This window comes from Trichomycterus rosablanca, unplaced genomic scaffold (assembly GCF_030014385.1).
Source record: "Trichomycterus rosablanca isolate fTriRos1 unplaced genomic scaffold, fTriRos1.hap1 scaffold_137, whole genome shotgun sequence".
NCBI lineage: Eukaryota > Metazoa > Chordata > Actinopteri > Siluriformes > Trichomycteridae > Trichomycterus > Trichomycterus rosablanca.
Genome location: NW_026946965.1, coordinates 70,510 through 89,692, shown reverse-complemented (window position 1 = coordinate 89,692; position 19,183 = coordinate 70,510). Strand labels below are relative to the sequence as shown.

Genomic DNA, 19,183 nt, shown 5'->3' with positions numbered 1-19,183 from the left:
CAACACAACACAACACTGATGTTCAGGTAACATAAACAGGATACTGATGATCATGACGATGAAGATGATGGTGATGAAGAAGAAGTGTTAAATGGAGTGTGTGCACCCTGTAGGATGGTTGGGGGTTGTTGGGGGGGGGGGATGATGGGGGTAATAATTCATGGACCCTTTTGCAATGTTTTTCTTTGCGCCGGTGTTTTAGATCTCAAGTGCTTCTACAAGATGAAGATGAAGTGTGATGATACCAGGAGCTTCAGTGTTTATACCTGCTAATAACTTCCACTGAACTCCGTCCTTCAGGCCCAGCACCACTTTACCCCCCCTCCTTACCCTCCGCCCCGAGAGTGGTACTCCCCTACACCCTCAGCACCCCATGAGGCCCCGTGTCCTGTACCGCCTCCCCTGAGGCCCCCTTCTTTGAACTTGTGGACGTTTACACTGGTGGGACAGAGTGCAGCAGTGCAGGATCAGGTTTCCACCACACAGTCCCAAAGCTTTTGGTCAAATTTGTTTTTTCTGATTGTGTTAAATCAAAAGTTCTGGATTTAATTATAAAGAATCCTTAAATAGTTTACACACAGTTCAGCTGCACCAGTGCACTCATTCATCCTCACTCATTCATCCTCATTCATCCTCATTTATTCATCCTCACTCATTCATCCTCATTTATTCATCCTCACTCATTCATCCTCATTCATCCTCACTCATTCATCCTCATTCATCCTCATTTATTCATCCTCACTCATCCTCACTTATTCATCCTCATTCATCCTCATTTATTCATCTTCATTTATTCATCCTCACTCATCCTCATTTTTTCTCACTCATCCTCACTCATTCATCCTCATTCATCCTCATTCATCCTCATTTATTCATCTTCATTTATTCATCCTCATTAATCCTCATTTTTTCTCATTCATCCTCATTTATTCATCCTCACTCATCCTCACTCATTCATCCTCATTTATTCATCCTCACTTATCCTCATTTATTCACTCTCACTCATCCTCACTTTAGGTTCAGAGTCTTTAATGAAGTTGCTGACACTCTCAGACTAAGGTTCATGGGTGCGTTTCCCGATAACGATTGATCTTAGCGATTTACGAACAACTTTAAGAATGACGGAACTTCCAGAACGCCAATTTTGCGAGTGTTTCCCAAAAGCCCTCGTAAGTCTCCGAAACTACGAACCAGGTGTAAGTAGTTCTTTGTTTGCTCCGCCTCTGAAAAGGCACCACCAGTCAAAAACTGAATCACCGATTATCATATAATTTCTCATTATTACATCACAAAAAGCAAATAATTCTTCAAGAAAGCCTTTTTATAAACTACTAACCAATAGATCTTTAAATTACTGGTATAAAAACATTACAGTTGCAATCGCTATCTGTTGCATATTAAGGCTATATACAGGTCCTTCTCAAAAAATTAGCATATTGTGATAAAGTTCATTATTTTCCATAATGTAATGATAAAAATTAAACTTTCAAATATTTTAGATTCATTGCACACCAACTGAAATATTTCAGGTCTTTTATTGTTTTAATACTGATGATTTTGGCATACAGCTCATGAAAACCCAAAATTCCTATCTCAAAAAATTAGCATATCATGAAAAGGTTTTCTAAACGAGCTATTAACCTAATCATCTGAATCAACGAATTAACTCTAAACACCTGCAAAAGATTCCTGAGGCTTTTAAAAACTCCCAGCCTGGTTCATTACTCAAAACTGCAATCATGGGTAAGACTGCCGACCTGACTGCTGCCCAGAAGGCCATCATTGACCCCCTCAAGCAAGAGGGTAAGACACAGAAAGAAATTTCTGAACGAATAGGCTGTTCCCAGAGTGCTGTATCAAGGCACCTCAGTGGGAAGTCTGTGGGAAGGAAAAAGTGTGGCAGAAAACGCTGCACAACGAGAAGAGGTGACCGGACCCTGAGGAAGATTGTGGAGAAGGGCCGATTCCAGACCTTGGGGGACCTGCGGAAGCAGTGGACTGAGTCTGGAGTAGAAACATCCAGAGCCACCGTGCACAGGCGTGTGCAGGAAATGGGCTACAGGTGCCGCATTCCCCAGGTCAAGCCACTTTTGAACCAGAAACAGCGGCAGAAGCGCCTGACCTGGGCTACAGAGAAGCAGCACTGGACTGTTGCTCAGTGGTCCAAAGTACTGTTTTCGGAAATCAAGGTGCCAGAGTCTGGAGGAAGACTGGGGAGAAGGAAATGCCAAAATGCCTGAAGTCCAGTGTCAAGTACCCACAGTCAGTGATGGTCTGGGGTGCCATGTCAGCTGCTGGTGTTGGTCCACTGTGTTTTATCAAGGGCAGGGTCAATGCAGCTAGCTATCAGGAGATTTTGGAGCACTTCATGCTTCCATCTGCTGAAAAGCTTTATGGAGATGAAGATTTCATTTTTCAGCACGACCTGGCACCTGCTCACAGTGCCAAAACCACTGGTGAATGGTTTACTGACCATGGTATTACTGTGCTCAATTGGCCTGCCAACTCTCCTGACCTGAACCCCATAGAGAATCTGTGGGATATTGTGAAGAGAAAGTTGAGAGACACAAGACCCAACACTCTGGATGAGCTTAAGTCCGCTATCGAAGCATCCTGGGCCTCCATAACACCTCAGCAGTGCCACAGGCTGATTGCCTCCATGCCACGCCGCAATGAAGCAGTCATTTCTGCAAAAGGATTCCCGACCAAGTATTGAGAGCATAACTGAACATAATTATTTGAAGGTTGACTTTTTTTGTATTAAAAACACTTTTCTTTTATTGGTCGGATGAAATATGCTAATTTTTTGAGATAGGAATTTTGGGTTTTCATGAGCTGTATGCCAAAATCATCAGTATTAAAACAATAAAATACCTGAAATATTTCAGTTGGTGTGCAATGAATCTAAAATATATGAAAGTTAAATTTTTATCATTACATTATGGAAAATAATGAACTTTATCACAATATGCTAATTTTTTGAGAAGGACCTGTATAGGCGCACAATTAACCTTTCATGCATCAATCCAGAAAAGCATGCCAAGTCTACAGCGCAAACTGGGGCATAATTTGGGTAAGAGAGGGCCAAGACAGGTGTAGGTCAGTTATCTGCAACAGGCCTTACTGTGGAAGAGGAAGCAAGATTGAGTATACTCGGTCCAGCAGCCACTGAAGGGGTAGCTGGGGAATAAATGTATGTTTAAAGTTCCCATCTACCCATCTACCCCATCTCTTGTGCAGCCTTCACTTTGCAGCAGTCATGGGTCATCTCCTGGGCCTTCCTCTGCACAGTCCAGTCAAATAGCTTTACCTGATCAACAGGACTTCATGGCCAAGCAGTTTTCAATGGCAAAATTATAGCTAACTAGTGCCATCTATTGATTTAATTATAAAAACATTGAAATACAGCAGTGCTTATTTTATAGTCAAAATTGAATGAATGACCTGCACCTACATATATATATACTGAGCAGCCATAACATTAAAACCAGTTAGTGTGTGTTGTGCTGGTATGAGTGGATCAGACACAGCAGTGCTAATGGGGTTTTTAAACACCTCACTGTCACTTCTGGACTGAGAATCGTCCACCAACCAAAAATATCCAGCCAACAGCGCCCCGTGGGCAGCATCCTGTGACCACTGATGAAGGTCTAGAAGATGAGCGACTCAAACAGCAGCAATAGATGAGCGATCGTCTCTGACTTAACATCTACAAGGTGGAGCGACTAGGTAGGAGTGTCTAATAGAGTGGACAGTGAGTGGACACAGTGTTTAAAAACTCCAGCAGCGCTGCTGTGTCTGATCCACTCATACCAGCACAACACACACTAACACACCACCACCATGTCAGTGACCTCTGTGGTGGTCCTGTGGGGGTCCTGACCATTGAAGAACAGCATGAAAGGGGGCTAACAAAGCATGCAAAAAAACAGATGGACTACAGTCAGTAATTGTAGAACTACAAAGTGCTTCTATATATGTAAGTGAAGGTGATGAAATATACAGTAAGTGTAGAAACCAAAAGGTGGTTTTAATGTTATGGCTGAACAGTGTGTGTGTGTGTGTATGGAAGTAAATTTCAAAATCTGATGAGACAGATTTACTTCCATATGTGTGTGTGTGTGTGTATATGTATTTATATTATATTATATATATATATATATATATATATATATATATATATATATATATATATATATATATATTAGGTTAGCACAATTCAAGTATAAAGTATAATTTAATATATATATTTCACGATAGTTAATAGAACCAGGGCGTCTGTGAGCTTTTTTAAAGGCAAATTGGCTTAATTTATCGTTTTTGTGCACGCAAAGTTCAAGTTAAGAGGTACTTAGTGAGTTACGAATGGGTCAGACTACTCTTAATTTACGAACGATTTTAAGTACTACGTTAGTTGCGAAGGGTTTCGGGATACACTCGTAAATTTAAGAATGTTCGTAAGTACGAGGTTACGAAGTACTTAGCGTTACGAACGTTTTGGGAAACGCAATTTTAATTTTTTTAATTTTTAGGGAATAAGTTCTGCAGAGTTCTGTGGAGATATTATAAGGTGCGATGTTCAGTTTTTTTTGTTTGCAGATCATATCAGAAATTGTTTATGAGTAAAATGAGGTGATTATGGTGAAGTAATTATGAGATTTACTCGCCTGCTGGCATGTTGCTTATCGTAACTGAAACAACTCTGACTAGTACATCAAAATCCACAAACACTCAAATGCACAAATAAAGAAATAAATGAAATGATGTCAGGGCAGTTTGTGGTGTGAGTGTTGAACAGTAACAGCAGTCCTGGGGACCAGTGATGGCATAGTTACCTGGAAAAAGTAATTTGATTACTGATTACTGATTACTCCTTTAAAAAGTAACTTAGTTACTTTATGGATTACTTGATTTTAAAAGTAACTAAGTTAGATTACAAGTTACTTTATTAGTTATATAATGCGGAATATTTCAGATAAGATATTCCTTTGCAATACTTTATCATTTGGCTGCCAACTTGTGTGTACTGATGAGACTCAACTGAATCCCAGAACATGCTAGTGTGAATGCATGGAAAACAAATTTTCTAAATTTTCTTTCAACAATATGATACAGACTGACCAACACTATCATGCTAAATCAGCATTGAAAATTGACTTTACTTTTAATAGCCTTCTACAATGCTGGAGCTTCTTAAAACGGAAGATTTTCTTTTGAATAGAAGTGTTATTTACCTGCTATTAAATTGTTTTCCAACAAAATCCGCCCAATTTGGCGGATAATCGCCCAATCTGGCAACACTGGAATGCGCAGAGCCAGCTGGCGCTTTTACTCGTAGCGCGCCACGAATACTACTAAATAGTACTACTGTACTTCTGTAATGGTGTTGGTGGTTGACGTTTATGTTGAGTGTATTACTGCACTGTTTTGGTGAAGAACTACTCATCTGAGGTGCGCTGCTCCTGCCTGCAGAAATGCTTCCGCTAAAAAATTGCCGGCAAAGCGGTGGTGGGGGGGCCAGGGGGGTGGCCGAAGATTACTTTATGGTGGCCATGGCAACCACTAGCCAACCACTGGCTCCGCCCCTGCCAAGAAGAAAGCTAAAATATCTTTTCACTGGATTGGAAATAGTAACGCGTTAGATTACTCGTTACTGAAAAATGTGGTCAGATTAGAGTAACGCGTTACTAAGTAACGCGTTACAGACCATCAGTGCTGGGGACCTTGGTTCCATGTTCCAGTCTGTGGGAAGTTTACACGCCGGTGTGGGTTTGCTCTTGGTACTTCACCCTTGCTCCAGTCTCCAAAATCAATCAAAAGCTCTGGTGCTTTCAAAGCTGCACAGTCAGAACCCTGTTTCTCATCGTTACTGAGCAGATTCACAGTACAGCCACATTTTAACTCAACTCAACTTCACCCAACTAAACTTAGCTGGATGGCATCATAAAAAAGAACATTTAATAAGAATAATTTCTTGTTCACGTTTAAACAGAATTAAAGTTCCTGATCTCTCGCTGGTACCAGTCATTTACATGAGCCCGTTTGTGCCTCTGATATTCCCCAAAATTCACTGATCCTGTGACCTTCAACACAGTAAATAATGAGGTTTGGGCGTGACCATCATGGCCACTGTGTGTTTGGTTACACACTGTCTGGGTTTATATCAGGAGGTTAAAATGATTTTCTTACTTAAATGCTGAAACGTTTTTATTAAAGAAAAGAACGAACACGGTTTCGACCTGCCAAAGTGCAAAAGAACAAAAAATCTGTATTAGATCTATTTTATTTTATTCTTATTGTTTTTGTGATGATTTTTCAGCTGTTTTTATTTTAATTAAAGTAATTTAAGAACTGATCATTAAACATAAATATTTTAGAATATAGATCTGAACAGTGAGGTTCTAATGTCAAAGTCAAAAACTAAATATTTTAGATTGTTTTTACTCTGTCAAGGATGAAGCGATTAAAAACAATAAAAATAATAATTAGATTTGAATGAACTAACGCGGGTTACTGAAGTTCATTTAAAATCTTAAATAAACATTATTATTATTAGATTTACATTCTTTATGAGTCATTAATGCTGATAAACTCTGATAAGATTTAGATAAACTAAATCCTGCACAACCAAATCCTGAACCTATCAACCCAAACTCAGCTCATATATTATAATAATATAATATAATATAATATAATATAATATAATATAATATAATATAATATAATATAATGTAATAAATATAATAATATAGCAGCTTTATCAGCTACTATACTCATGTAAAAGTAAAGTATGGAGGGAGTTTAGGGGTTTAGCTTTACTATTGACTAAAAATGCATGTATTTAAAAATCCTTTATGTTAAACTATATATTAAATCCTTTATATTAGATGATATATTAAATCCTTTACATTTCATTTCATTTCATTTTCAGCATTTAGCAGACGCTTTTATCCAAAGCGACTTACACAATGAGCTGAACACAATGAGCAATTGAGGGTTAAGGGCCTTGCTCAGGGACCCAACAGTGGCAACTTGGTGGTGGCGGGGCTTGAACCGGCAACCTTGTGTTTACTAGTCCAGTACCTTAACCACTGAGCTACCACTGGCCTTTACAATAAATTATATATTAAATCTTTTATATTAAACTGTAAATCTGCTCCTGAGCTCTGCGCGCTGCATCCAGTTATTCACATTTAATTATTTAAAGTCGCGACCAATAAAGTTTTAAACTCACCAACTACAAAAACATTCATTTTTAACTTCTGCATTTTAGAAAATCCAAATAAAAGCACTAATAAAAAGAAGCGGTAAATCCCTAGCGCACTGCCGCTGGGATCAGGGTTCGAATCCTACAAATACACATGATTTGCTGTGTCTCGGAAGGGGGAGGGGAAGGGGAACACGATGGATCGGCGTCCTGTCTGTGTTGTGATTTTGCGCACACCGTGACCCTGACCAGTATAAAAATGAATAAACGTTGTGTATGAAATAAAAAAGTCTGAAATTAAAAAGTTGGTTGAATTTCTGCTTTTTTAGATTTTACTTAAATATTTATGTTAAATTTTTTCCCCAAATAATAAATTCATTCACTTAAAAACTGAACTGATTTAATAATATATAATCTATAAATCCCTAACCCTGTTTTCATTTCTGTTCATTTATATATTATTTTCACATTTAAATTAGAATATAAATACAATGATTTAACAATGATTTATTTAAAACAATACTTTAAAAAAGTATTTATTTTTATTTATGTAAACATTCCCATAAAGACACGAGGACAAACCAAATCCACTTTACATTACAGTATAGAGTTTAGCTACAATTCTTTATATTTCTGTACAATCTTTCTGCACTTATCACATGCAGACAATCAAAATGACATTCAAAAAATACAAAATAAAATAAAAATAAAAAGTCTGGGTGTAAAAAAAGTTTAAGCGATATAAGAGAGCAAGAGGAAAAAGTTGAAAGTTTAGACACTTTTATATCAGCAAAACAGTCCTGACTTCAAACCAAAGTCCCAAAAATATCAGATAAAAAAATGAGAATTAAAAAAGTCCTGAAGTTCTTTTAGTTTTTTCACTTGTTGTTGTTCACACATCAGATTATTTACAGAGCTGGAACTTTTTACTGTGAAATCCAGGCAGGAGAATCTGGTTCCGATTATTGTGCAAGTTCAGCAACCCGCATAAATCCACCAAAACCCCCCAAAAACACAAAGAAACAAAAACGCATCCAGTTTATTCTTCTGTTTCTCGGTTTTGCTCTTTTTCTTCGCTGCTGACTGAATGGATGAACGGATGATGGATGAACGGATAAATGGATAAATGGATAAATGGATGCATTAATCAGCTGTTGTACTGACAGGCCGAGCCCCCGTAGCCGAACCCGGGGTGCTGTTTGGGTTTGAGTCTGAGTGTGGTCAGGCCCGAACTGCACGTGTCCCGGTAGACCCCGTAGGGCGCGGTGGGCGGGGCTCCGTACGGACAGGTGGAGGTGCTCAAGGCGGAGTTAATGGAGGAGCCGCCGAGGCCGTTTAGGTTGCTGATGGAGTTCATGCTGGAGGCCATGCTCATGCTCATGCTCATGGAGGAGATGGAGCTCGGGGAGGAGAGCACGGGCTGGGAGGAGAGCGGGCTCATGGAGTTAAAGAACGGGAAGTTTTTGGGGGCCAGACCCTTGTTTGTCCAGTTGTTGTAACTGTAGGGGGGATACATGTCCTCATAGGGCTGAACGAGACCCCCAAACTGCGGCAGGTACCCGTTCTTACAGAGATCCATCTGCTGGTTCCGCTCCCGCTTCCGCCACTTCGCCCTCCGGTTCTTAAACCAAACCTGCAAAAGAGAATCAAACCAAATAAATCAATAAATATAGATTTATAGTTTCTTTTATACTTCAATAAATTTACTATATTATTAATATTTCTATCATTATAAATTCATCTATAATCTATAAACTGATTGTAAATTTATTTTATTAATAATTTTTTTTGTTTTATTTTACTGTAATCAAAATATCAATAATTTATCAGTAACATGAAGAATATATTTAAATAGGAAATTATTCATGAATTTAAAAATACTGCAATCGACTGGAATCTAAATTTGCAGAGTAAAACTTATTAACCCTTAAAATTAAAATTATTATTACACCTAATCACAATTATTTATAAAATAAAATTTTATTTTATTTACTTGTATAATTTAAATGTTTCTAAATCTGAAATCTGCACTGTTTGTGGTTAATCATGTAGAATTAATCTTAAGCTGCTGAATGTTAAATTTAAACTCAAATAAATTTAATCAAAAGCAAGAAAAATGAATAAAAATTCCAGAATTATTTTATTTATTAATTTATAAATATGAGACTCGAACAAACTGTTGAATGTTCACAGTAAATTCTGACTTCTGGAAACTGGAAAACCACTAGAGTGTGTGTGTGTTACTGTGTGTATGTGCGTGTTTAAAAGTGTGTGTGTGTGTGTGTTATTATTATTCAGCTGTTTCTTACAATAAAGTGGCTTTTTATTATTTATTATTATTATGATTGTTATGATTATTATTATATTTATACATTTTTGGAATTATGATTATGCTGATGATTATTACTATTATTAATTATAAGTATTATTATATATTATAATTATATATTATATATTATTATATATCGTGATTAGTATGAGTATTATTATTATTATATGTTATTATTATATATTATTATATATCATGATTAGTGTGATGATTATTATTGATGATTATTATTATATATAACATATAATATATACATATATTTATCATGACGTTCTCACCCTCACGCGCGCCTCGGTCAGGTTGGTCCACACCGCGATCTCCTCGCGCGTGCTCATATCCGGGTACCGGTTCCGTTGGAACGTGGTCTCGAGCTCGTGCAGCTGTTGGCTCGTGAAGTGCGTCCTCTGCCGCCGCTGCTTCTTCTTCTGCTGCTGCTGGGGGTCCTCAGTGACGTCATCACCGCGCACTTCCGCACCGCGATCCTTTTCTGCAAAAACAATTACATTTAAAGTTTTAATTTGATTTAAAGGATTTATACATCACTGGGGTGTACGGAACACTGTTATGAGCTCAGGGTGATTACAACAGTATTTTAATATGAATATTTAGACATTTATACATTTATATTTAAAACAGTTTCTAGAGAAAAACAAACTGGTTATAAAACTCTTATTTTTTTATAGTTTTTGAAGAATAATCATTCCTGAATAAACAGAATTTTAATGAATTCTTTTTATTAAAATAAACTCTGCTGTAATTATTTTATATTCTAAATCTAAATCCATAAATGCAGCATCATTTATTTATTCCATCATTTTATCTCACATTCCATCTACAAACAGCAGAATAAATCTGCTCCTACAGCTCAGCTCATCTAATCTGAGTCTTGATCTTAATCTGAGGATTATTACAGTTTATGTGAGGAATCAGAGCTGCAGGATAAACTGCTGCATCACACAACCAGAAATCATTTATTTACAATAAAAACAGTTCATATCAAATTTAGTTTGATTAGTTAGTTAATTAAAGTTAATGAAAATAAGGCAGCTAAAGCTAAATCCGCCATTGTGAATAAATGAATTATTAATAAATAAAACTTTTTTTAAATTAATAAATTGGTTCATTTAGACCAGAGTTACACACAGAGTTTACCCCTCACAGGGGTAAAGTTTCACCCAAAAAATACATTTACACTCGCAGCGTTTAGCAGCTGACCCACAATTATGACTGATACAGTTTCCTCAATTATAGGGTTAAGGGCCTTGCTCAGGGGCCCAACAGTGGCAGCTTGGCCGTGATGCGGCTTGAACCGGCAACCTTCTGATTTCTAGTCCAGAGCTGCATTTCCCGATAACGATTGATCTCAGCGATTTACCAACAATTTAAGAACGAGGTAACTTTCAAAACGCCAGTTTCCTAAAATCCCTCTTAAATCTTAGAAACTAAGAACGAGGTTTAAGTTTTTATTTGCTGACCCGCCAGTAGAAAACTAAATCACCGATTATCAGATAATTTCTCAAAAATCACAGAAATCTAATAATTCATTAAGAAAACTAATAATCAATAGATCTTTAAATTACTGATATAAAACATGACGATCCCTATCTGTTGCATATCAAACCTATTGGCGCACAATTAACCTTTCATGCATCAATCCAGAAGGCTGGCGAGTCTACAGCGCAAACGGGGGCACAATTCAGGAAAGAGAGGCCTAGGGTTAGGGTTAGGGTTAGAATTAGGGTTAGGGCGTAAGACAGGTGGAGGTCAGTTATCTGCAACAGGCCTTACTGTGGAAGAGGAAGCAACACTGAGTATACTAGGCTCAACAGCGACTGAAGGGGTATCTGGGGGAGTAGATGTAAGTTTAAAGTTCCCATCTACCCATCTACCCCACCTCAGCCTTCTTCCTCTGTGCAGCCTTCACTTTGCAGCAGTCCTGGGTCTCCTGGGCCTTTCTCTGCACAGTCCAGTCAAATGGCTTCACCTGATCAACAGGATATCATGGCCAATAGCTTTCAATGGCTAACCAATGCCATCTTTATCTTTGCCAGTTATTCTGCCCTCTGATATATAAATATATATAAATATAAAGGTGCTGTTGCGGTGCAATTGGCTGAATTGATCGTTTTTGTGCACGCAAACTTCCAGTAAAGAAGAACTCAGTGAGTTACGAATGTTCAGACTCTTCATTTACGAACGATTTTAACTACTTTAGTTACGAAGAGTTTCGGGTTTCTTAAATTTAAGAATGTTCTTAAATACAAGGTTACGAACTTTTTTGGAAACGAACCCCAGAACTGCTAAGCAATCAAATATAAAACTAAATAAAATACTTTAATGAAACCAAACACCGATAGTGCAGCGTTCACAGGCCTCCACATTTATTTGTAAACAATATAACGAGAATGAATTTAATATTCTCTCACTCGCCGTATTTAATTATTAATAAAGTCAAATTATTGTTGATAATAGTTAAATATAGAGCTGCAATTTACAAAAATTTTTATTTAATACATCAAAACCATATAGAATAAAAACGTTAATGCTAATTTATTTTAATAAACATCCATAATTTATTAGAATAAAGAGCTTAATGAAATAAATAACAAATGTAATAGATACAAAATAAAATCTACTAAATGTTTAGAAGTTTTTGTTATTTGTAAGACTGAAGTTTAAAGCGGATTTTTAACAATTTGCAGCAGAAATTAAAAATGTATCTGAGTAATCTGATATTTCATCTGATTCAGTCCTGCTTTCAGTTCCAGTAGATCCTAAACACAAAAACTCACTGTGATAGATTTCATTTAAAAACAATCAGGTTAAAATAAGGTTTAGTGATTAATTATTATTTTTTAAGCTGGACAGTTTTATTATTTTACATTTTTGTGAATTTAGTTTTTTATCTCTGAATGTAAACTTAACAAAAATTTAGATTTACAGATTCATATATTTATACATTTATAGATTTATAGATTAATACATTTATAGGTTTATAGATTTATAGGTTTATAAGTTACTCTACTCGAACCTTCCCGGATTAAATCGACCTGCACTTCACCTCAGTCAGAACAGAAAATACTGAAACACTGAGAACATAAAAGAAGCAAAACAAGCAGAAGATGGAAGTCAGAGAGACTTAGAGGAATGAAGTGATAGAAATAAAATAAATTTAAGTTTACTTAAGTTGTTTATTAAACCTAATAGAAATCATTAAATTAGACCCTGTATAAATCCCACAAAAACCCAGATCAACACACTAGATTCATTTAACACTGTCGATATTTTAAATATAATCCATGAATGTATTTTTAAGTTTAAATTATAAATCCATGAATGTATTTCTGATGTTGATTTTTGTGTTTTAGTGGAGGAAGAATTGATGATTTAAAATAAATGTTCAAATTCATTTTAAAGTGAACAATGAGCTGATTGTGTTTCTTTATTGCTGATGTGGTTTAATCTGTAACTAGAAGCTAAAATTTTAAACAGGAGGATTTTATTAAAGGTATAAATTGTACAAACAGTTAAAAAAGTAAAGCAATAAAAAGAAACGTTAGCAGAAATGTTTTAGCAATATTTGTAATGTTTGGATCCGTGAAGAGACTTTATACTAATTTAAACCGAATAGATTTAGAATAGTGCTGAGTTTAAGGTTCAGATTATTAGAAATGTAACTGAGAACTTTAGTTTAGTTTAGTTCTGCTTTGAGTTTTTCTTTTTTTTTTCTTTTTGCAGAATTTTGTAACTTCACAAGCGGTTCGTTTTTCTCAACAGAAACAGTAAAACATTATAACATTAATATTACAAATTATTTATAAATACTTATTATATTTATATATATGTTATTATTATTAACTTGTCAGAAATGAATGTTATATCTTCCTGTCTTTTTCAGAGCTCGTCTAAAGCTAATGCTAACCACAATTCTACCAGAATAAAAAGATCTAAAAGAGAACATGCAGCCTTCACTGGCCTGGAGAAATAACGTGCAGATGACGAACTGTAAGTATTGTTAAAAAGGGTTCAGCAACAACTATAATTATAATATAATAACTATAATTACAGGCGCGCGGGATTTACCGTGAACCTCTGCACGCACGCGCATGTCGGTTCAGTAATTATCTCTGAGTGTTTGTGTGAAAATAATAAATATTAAGTTTAGATTCTACACCAGTACACACTAAATCAACTGTAGTATTGAATCATTTAGAAACAAATCATGGATATTTTTGTTGTTTGTCATTACTAAAGTTTATGTGAGTAAAATAAAATCTCGCGCTGCTGGAGGAAGAATTAAATAAATAAAACATGTTGCGAAACGGGAAGTTTGAGTAAAACATTTAATCCGAGAGTAAAAGCTGAGCGATATAATTATAATATAAAAACTATAATCAGAGGGTATAAACGGGGAGCAGAAACACACCCCACATAAAGAGGGAAGGTTCAGTCCTGTGAGAGCACAGAGGAACAATATCTGAGTTCCTTCAGCTCATTGTTCTGTAGAACATGTTGTTAATGTTGTGATGAACTCGTTCATTCATTCACACCCAGAAATATTTCATCATCATCCGAAACGTTTAGAGCATAAAATGATTCATCGACTTATTTTTGCTCCACCAAATAACCAAACCTGCTGCCTTCCACCTTCACCTCCCCCCCACCAACACCAATAATAATAATAATAATAATAATATAATAACAATAATAATATAATAATAATATATGCTTTATTTATTCATAAAACTGACCACTGATCTCACCGAGCACGACACTATTATGATTATTATTATGATTATTATTATTATTAATATAATGAATATATTGTACCTGCGGTCTCGGTGTCGGATGATTCGCTGCTCGTGAGCTCCAGCGGGTCCCGCGCGCTGTGAGAGTGGAAGGCGGAGGCCATGTCGCGCGCCGCCGGGAGTGTTGAAGAGTCCAGGTTCATCCGCCCTTTAAACACAGTACAGTGTGTGTTAATGTACTGTGTGTGTGTGTGTGTGTGTGTGTGTTAGAACAGTACGTATATATGTGTGTTAATCAGCGGCCATGTTCACCGACAGATCGCGAGACAGGTCCGATATTCCCGAGGTAAAACCGACAGTGCACTGCAGCTCGCGCGCAAGTGTGTGTGTGTGTGTGTGTGTGTTGCGAATGTGGGTGGAACCAAAGAAGAGACGGAGACAGCAAGATCTTTCTCTCTTTCACACACACACACACACACACACACACACACACACACACACACACACACACACACACACACACACACACTACGTAATACATAATACACACTACACAGTGCAGACTACACTACAGTAATCAGGAATAAACAATCTACATGCATTAGAATTGTAACTCAGAGCTGGGGGGGGGGCGGTTGGTGGGGGTTTCAGTACAGTATTTTCTTGGCCAAATTCATGCACACAAATAAATAAATAAACAAAACATAAATGTTATAACTGGGATTAAAAGTTATTACTAAATAAATAAAGTATTTTTGAAACTGAAACATTTAAAATCAGTTACAACACGTTAAATTAGTTTCATTTCTTACCCACAAAAATTATTTAATGATTTATTTATTAATCTTAGTTTAAATTAAAATGTATTAGAACACTTACAGCGGTGACTCTGCTATGTCTGTATAAATAAGGTGAGTTTGACTGAACTTAGTAAAATATCCCAAATAACATCAAAACAAACTGAAGCAGCTACTAAACTTCCATCAGAGAGGGGGTGATGACTTTTTCACAGCACTGGATGTCTCTTCTAATGTGTGTCTAAATGATTCAGATTAATAAAACATTCTGTGAAATATCATTTATTAAAGAAACAAAGTTACCCAACACACGTATCACCCTTCCTTTATCTCATCAACACTGAATGTAACTAAATCATTAAGGACCTGATCTGAATCTGTCATTTACATTTTACATTTACATTTTCGGCATTTAGCAGACGCCTTTATCCAAAGCGACTTACATTACAGTATACTGAGGGTTAAGGGCCTTGCTCAAGGGCCCAACAACAGCAACCTAGCAGTGGTGGGGCTTGAACCAGCAACCTTCGGATTACTAGTCCAGTACCTTAACCACTAGGCTACGGCTTGCCTGTCATGCCAGATCTGTCATGTCACTGTGGATGAATTGGAACTTCTCTCTTCTCTATCGGGTCTCACCGGGTCACAGCATCTCCACTGGGTTCCTGTCAGGACTTTATAAGCCACAACAAAAACTTCATTCATTTGTTCATTTGTTTTTGGATGTTCAATTACTAAACTTGATTTTATTTGTTGGATTTCTGACTTGCTGTAGAACCCAATTACACCTCAGCTTCAGCTCACGGACACGGACCCTGTTACAGAGGGTGGAATCTGTCATTCCCTGGTCCTGATGTAACAACGCATCTCCAGACCATCACACTCATGTTTGCAACGATGATTTACTATGAAGAATTAAATTATTGGGAGGGACATTGTTGTCCAAAAAGTTCCAGTTTTAACTGATCTTTAACTTTAGGAACACAAAACTGAAATACCTTTATTCTGCTTAGTAGTTTACCCTCCAATATATCAGTGTGTGCGTCTGTGTGTGTGTGTGTGTGTGTGTGTGTGTGCGTGTGTGTGTATGTGTGTGTGTGCGTGTGTGTGTGTGTGTATGTGTAATATTAGAGGCGCCAGACTTGGGGATTTGAAGCCAGTTGATGAGATTAAGTGACAGAGAGCCGGTCAGACCAGTGAAAAGTGCCTACAGCTAAACTACACACACACACACACACACACACACACACACACACACACACAGAGACTGATACACACACAGACATAATTTAAGCTGTACTATTAAAAGTCTAAAAGTCTATAAAATAAATAAAATTGAGATTAAAAAGTATGAGGACAGTTTTACAGGGTGTGTGTAATAATTCAGCAGGATCTGGTATAAAATCCAACATTAGCTTAAGAGAGGCGCTGTTTCAGCTGCTACAGTGGAGGACTGTGTCTCAAACCACATACTATTTACTATTTACGTGTGATATGAAGATGATTTGGAAAATAAGCACTTTTTTAGTCATTATGGTATTTGGGACACAGCAGCTTTCATCTGCTTTGTCTGCAGCCTGGTACATCCAGTTTAGACTATTATACACACACACACACACACACACACACACACACACACACACACACACACACACACACACACAAATACGTCATCTAATATTAAGAAAATAAATCCTAACAATTCTGGTTCAGTATGAAATAGTAGTTCTAAAAATCTGAAAAGCACCAAAAAAGATTAAAACTGTGTTTGGTTTGGTGGTGTTGGTGTTAAAGCTGCTGGTTTTGTGGTGTTGGTGTTAAAGCTGCTGAGTGTTTGGTTTGGTGGTGTTGGTGTTAAAGCTGCTGGTTTGGTGGTGTTGGTGTTAAAGCTGCTGAGTGTTTGGTTTGGTGGTGTTGGTGTTAAAGCTGCTGGTTTGGTGGTGTTGGTGTTAAAGCTGCTGAGTGTTTGGTTTGGTGGTGTTGGTGTTAAAGCTGCTGGTTTGGTGGTGTTGGTGTTAAAGCTGCTGGTTTGGTGGTGTTGGTGTTAAAGCTGCTGGTTTGGTTTGGTGGTGTTTGTGTTAAAGCTGCTGGTTTGGTGGTGTTGGTGTTAAAGCTGCTGGTTTGGTGGTGTTGGTGTTAAAGCTGCTGGTTTGGTTTGGTGGTGTTTGTGTTAAAGCTGCTGAGTGTTTGCTTTGGTGGTGTTGGTGTTAAAGCTGCTGGTTTGGTGGTGTTGGTGTTAAAGCTGCTGGTTTGATTTGGTGGTGTTGGTGTTAAAGCTGCTGGTTTGGTGGTGTTGGTGTTAAAGCTGCTGGTTTGGTGGTGTTGGTGTTAAAGCTGCTGGTTTGGTGGTGTTGGTGTTAAAGCTGCTGGTTTGGTGGTGTTGGTGTTAAAGCTGCTGGTTTGGTTTGGTGGTGTTGGTGTTAAAGCTGCTGGTTTGGTGGTGTTGGTGTTAAAGCTGCTGGTTTGGTTTGGTGGTGTTGGTGTTAAAGCTGCTGGTTTGGTGGTGTTGGTGTTAAAGCTGCTGGTTTGGTGGTGTTGGTGTTAAAGCTGCTGGTTTGGTGGTGTTGGTAAAGCTGCTGAGTGTTTGGTTTGGTGGTGTTGGTGTTAAAGCTGCTGGTTTGGTGGTGTTGGTGTTAAAGGTGCTGGTTTGGTTTGGTGGTGTTGGTGTTAAAGCTGCTGGTTTGGTGGTGTTGGTGTTAAAGCTGCTGGTTTGGTGGTGTTGGTGTTAAAGGTGCTGGTTTGGTTTGGTGGTGTTGGTGTTAAAGGTGCTGGTTTGGTTTGGTGGTGTTGGTGTTAAAGCTGCTGAGTGTTTGGTTTGGTGGTGTTGGTGTTAAAGCTGCTGGTTTGGTGGTGTTGGTGTTAAAGCTGCTGGTTTGGTGGTGTTGGTGTTAAAGCTGCTGGTTTGGTACTGTTGGTGTTAAAGCTGCTGGTTTGGTGCTGTTGGTGTATTAGTGCTGTTTTGTGAGGTGTTATAAAGTAAATTAGAATAAAAATGTATTAAAGCAGCAGTATAGAAACTAAAAGCTTCAGCTAATGAGAAAAGAGCAAACACGTGTCCTGCCACAGGATCTGCTCCTATAAACTCCTGATTCTTTTATTTACTCCCAACTCATCACACCACAGAAAAACTTCATCCAGACATGATTATTCCTGCTCCAATATTCTCTTCACTTTATTTATTTAGCATTAAGACTTTCTTTATGTGTATTTAATTTTGAATAATAAAATAATAAAATATCTTAAATAAATTCTGCACCACAGAGTTTCTCTCTTTTTGTCCCTAATCAGCTACTGTACATAATTAATGTAATAATAGCATAATTATAATGTAGTAACACTAAACATGGTTCTTAATCAAGAATGTTTTATTTTTAAAACAAATAATAATACATTAGATATAAAGCACAGTTTTACTTAATGTGTGTGTGTGTGTGTGTGTGTGTGCAGTACCTGAAGCTCCGCATGGCATCAAATTCTTGGATAAATTTAGTTCCATATTAAATCTGCAAAACAAAATAAAACAGAATCTAAAATCAATAAGCCAATAAATGTATTAAAAATTAAAGCCAATAAATGTATTATTATTATTGTATTATTATAATAATAATAATTATTATATTATTATTATTATTATTATTGCATTATATTATTATTATTATTGTATTATTATTATTATATTATTATTATTATTACTATTATTGTATTATTATTATTATTATTATTATTGTATATTATTATTATTATTATTATTATTGTATTATTATTATATTATTATTGTATTATTATTATTATTATTATATTATTGTTATTATTATTATTAATATTATTGTATTAATATTATTATTAATATTATTATTGTATTATATTATTATTATTATTATTATTGTATTATTATTATTATTATTATTATTATTGTATTATTAGGGTAACTAAATATTTCGGCACATTTTATGTAAATTTTCACTAGAATCATTAAATAAAAAGACTTTCCGATTTAATTTCATGTTTAAAACGTTTGTTCTTTTAATTCCCAGATTATGAAACAATATTTCTAAGAATTTTACGTCATTTTCGCCTTATGAACGTTTAAATGTTAATAAAA

The 19,183-nt window shown here is 36.4% G+C and overlaps 1 protein-coding gene across 3 annotated transcripts; it reads right to left on the bottom strand.

Moving 5' to 3' along the window:
* Positions 1-8,216: 8,216 nt before the first annotated feature.
* On the bottom strand, positions 8,217-18,577 carry pitx1 (paired-like homeodomain 1). Of its 3 annotated transcripts, XM_062990135.1 has the most exons (4): positions 18,532-18,577; positions 14,367-14,492; positions 9,815-10,023; positions 8,217-8,840 (listed from the first exon to the last, which is right to left on the bottom strand). In XM_062990135.1, the coding sequence occupies exons 1-4, from the start codon at positions 18,575-18,577 to the stop codon at positions 8,355-8,357; spliced, it is 867 nt and encodes a 288-aa protein (XP_062846205.1). In that variant the 3' UTR covers positions 8,217-8,354. The 3 variants fall into 3 exon arrangements, with proteins under 3 accessions (XP_062846205.1, XP_062846207.1, XP_062846206.1); XM_062990137.1 differs by lacking the exon at positions 14,367-14,492; XM_062990136.1 differs by lacking the exon at positions 18,532-18,577 and having other exon boundaries at positions 14,367-14,502.
* Positions 18,578-19,183: the final 606 nt, after the last annotated feature.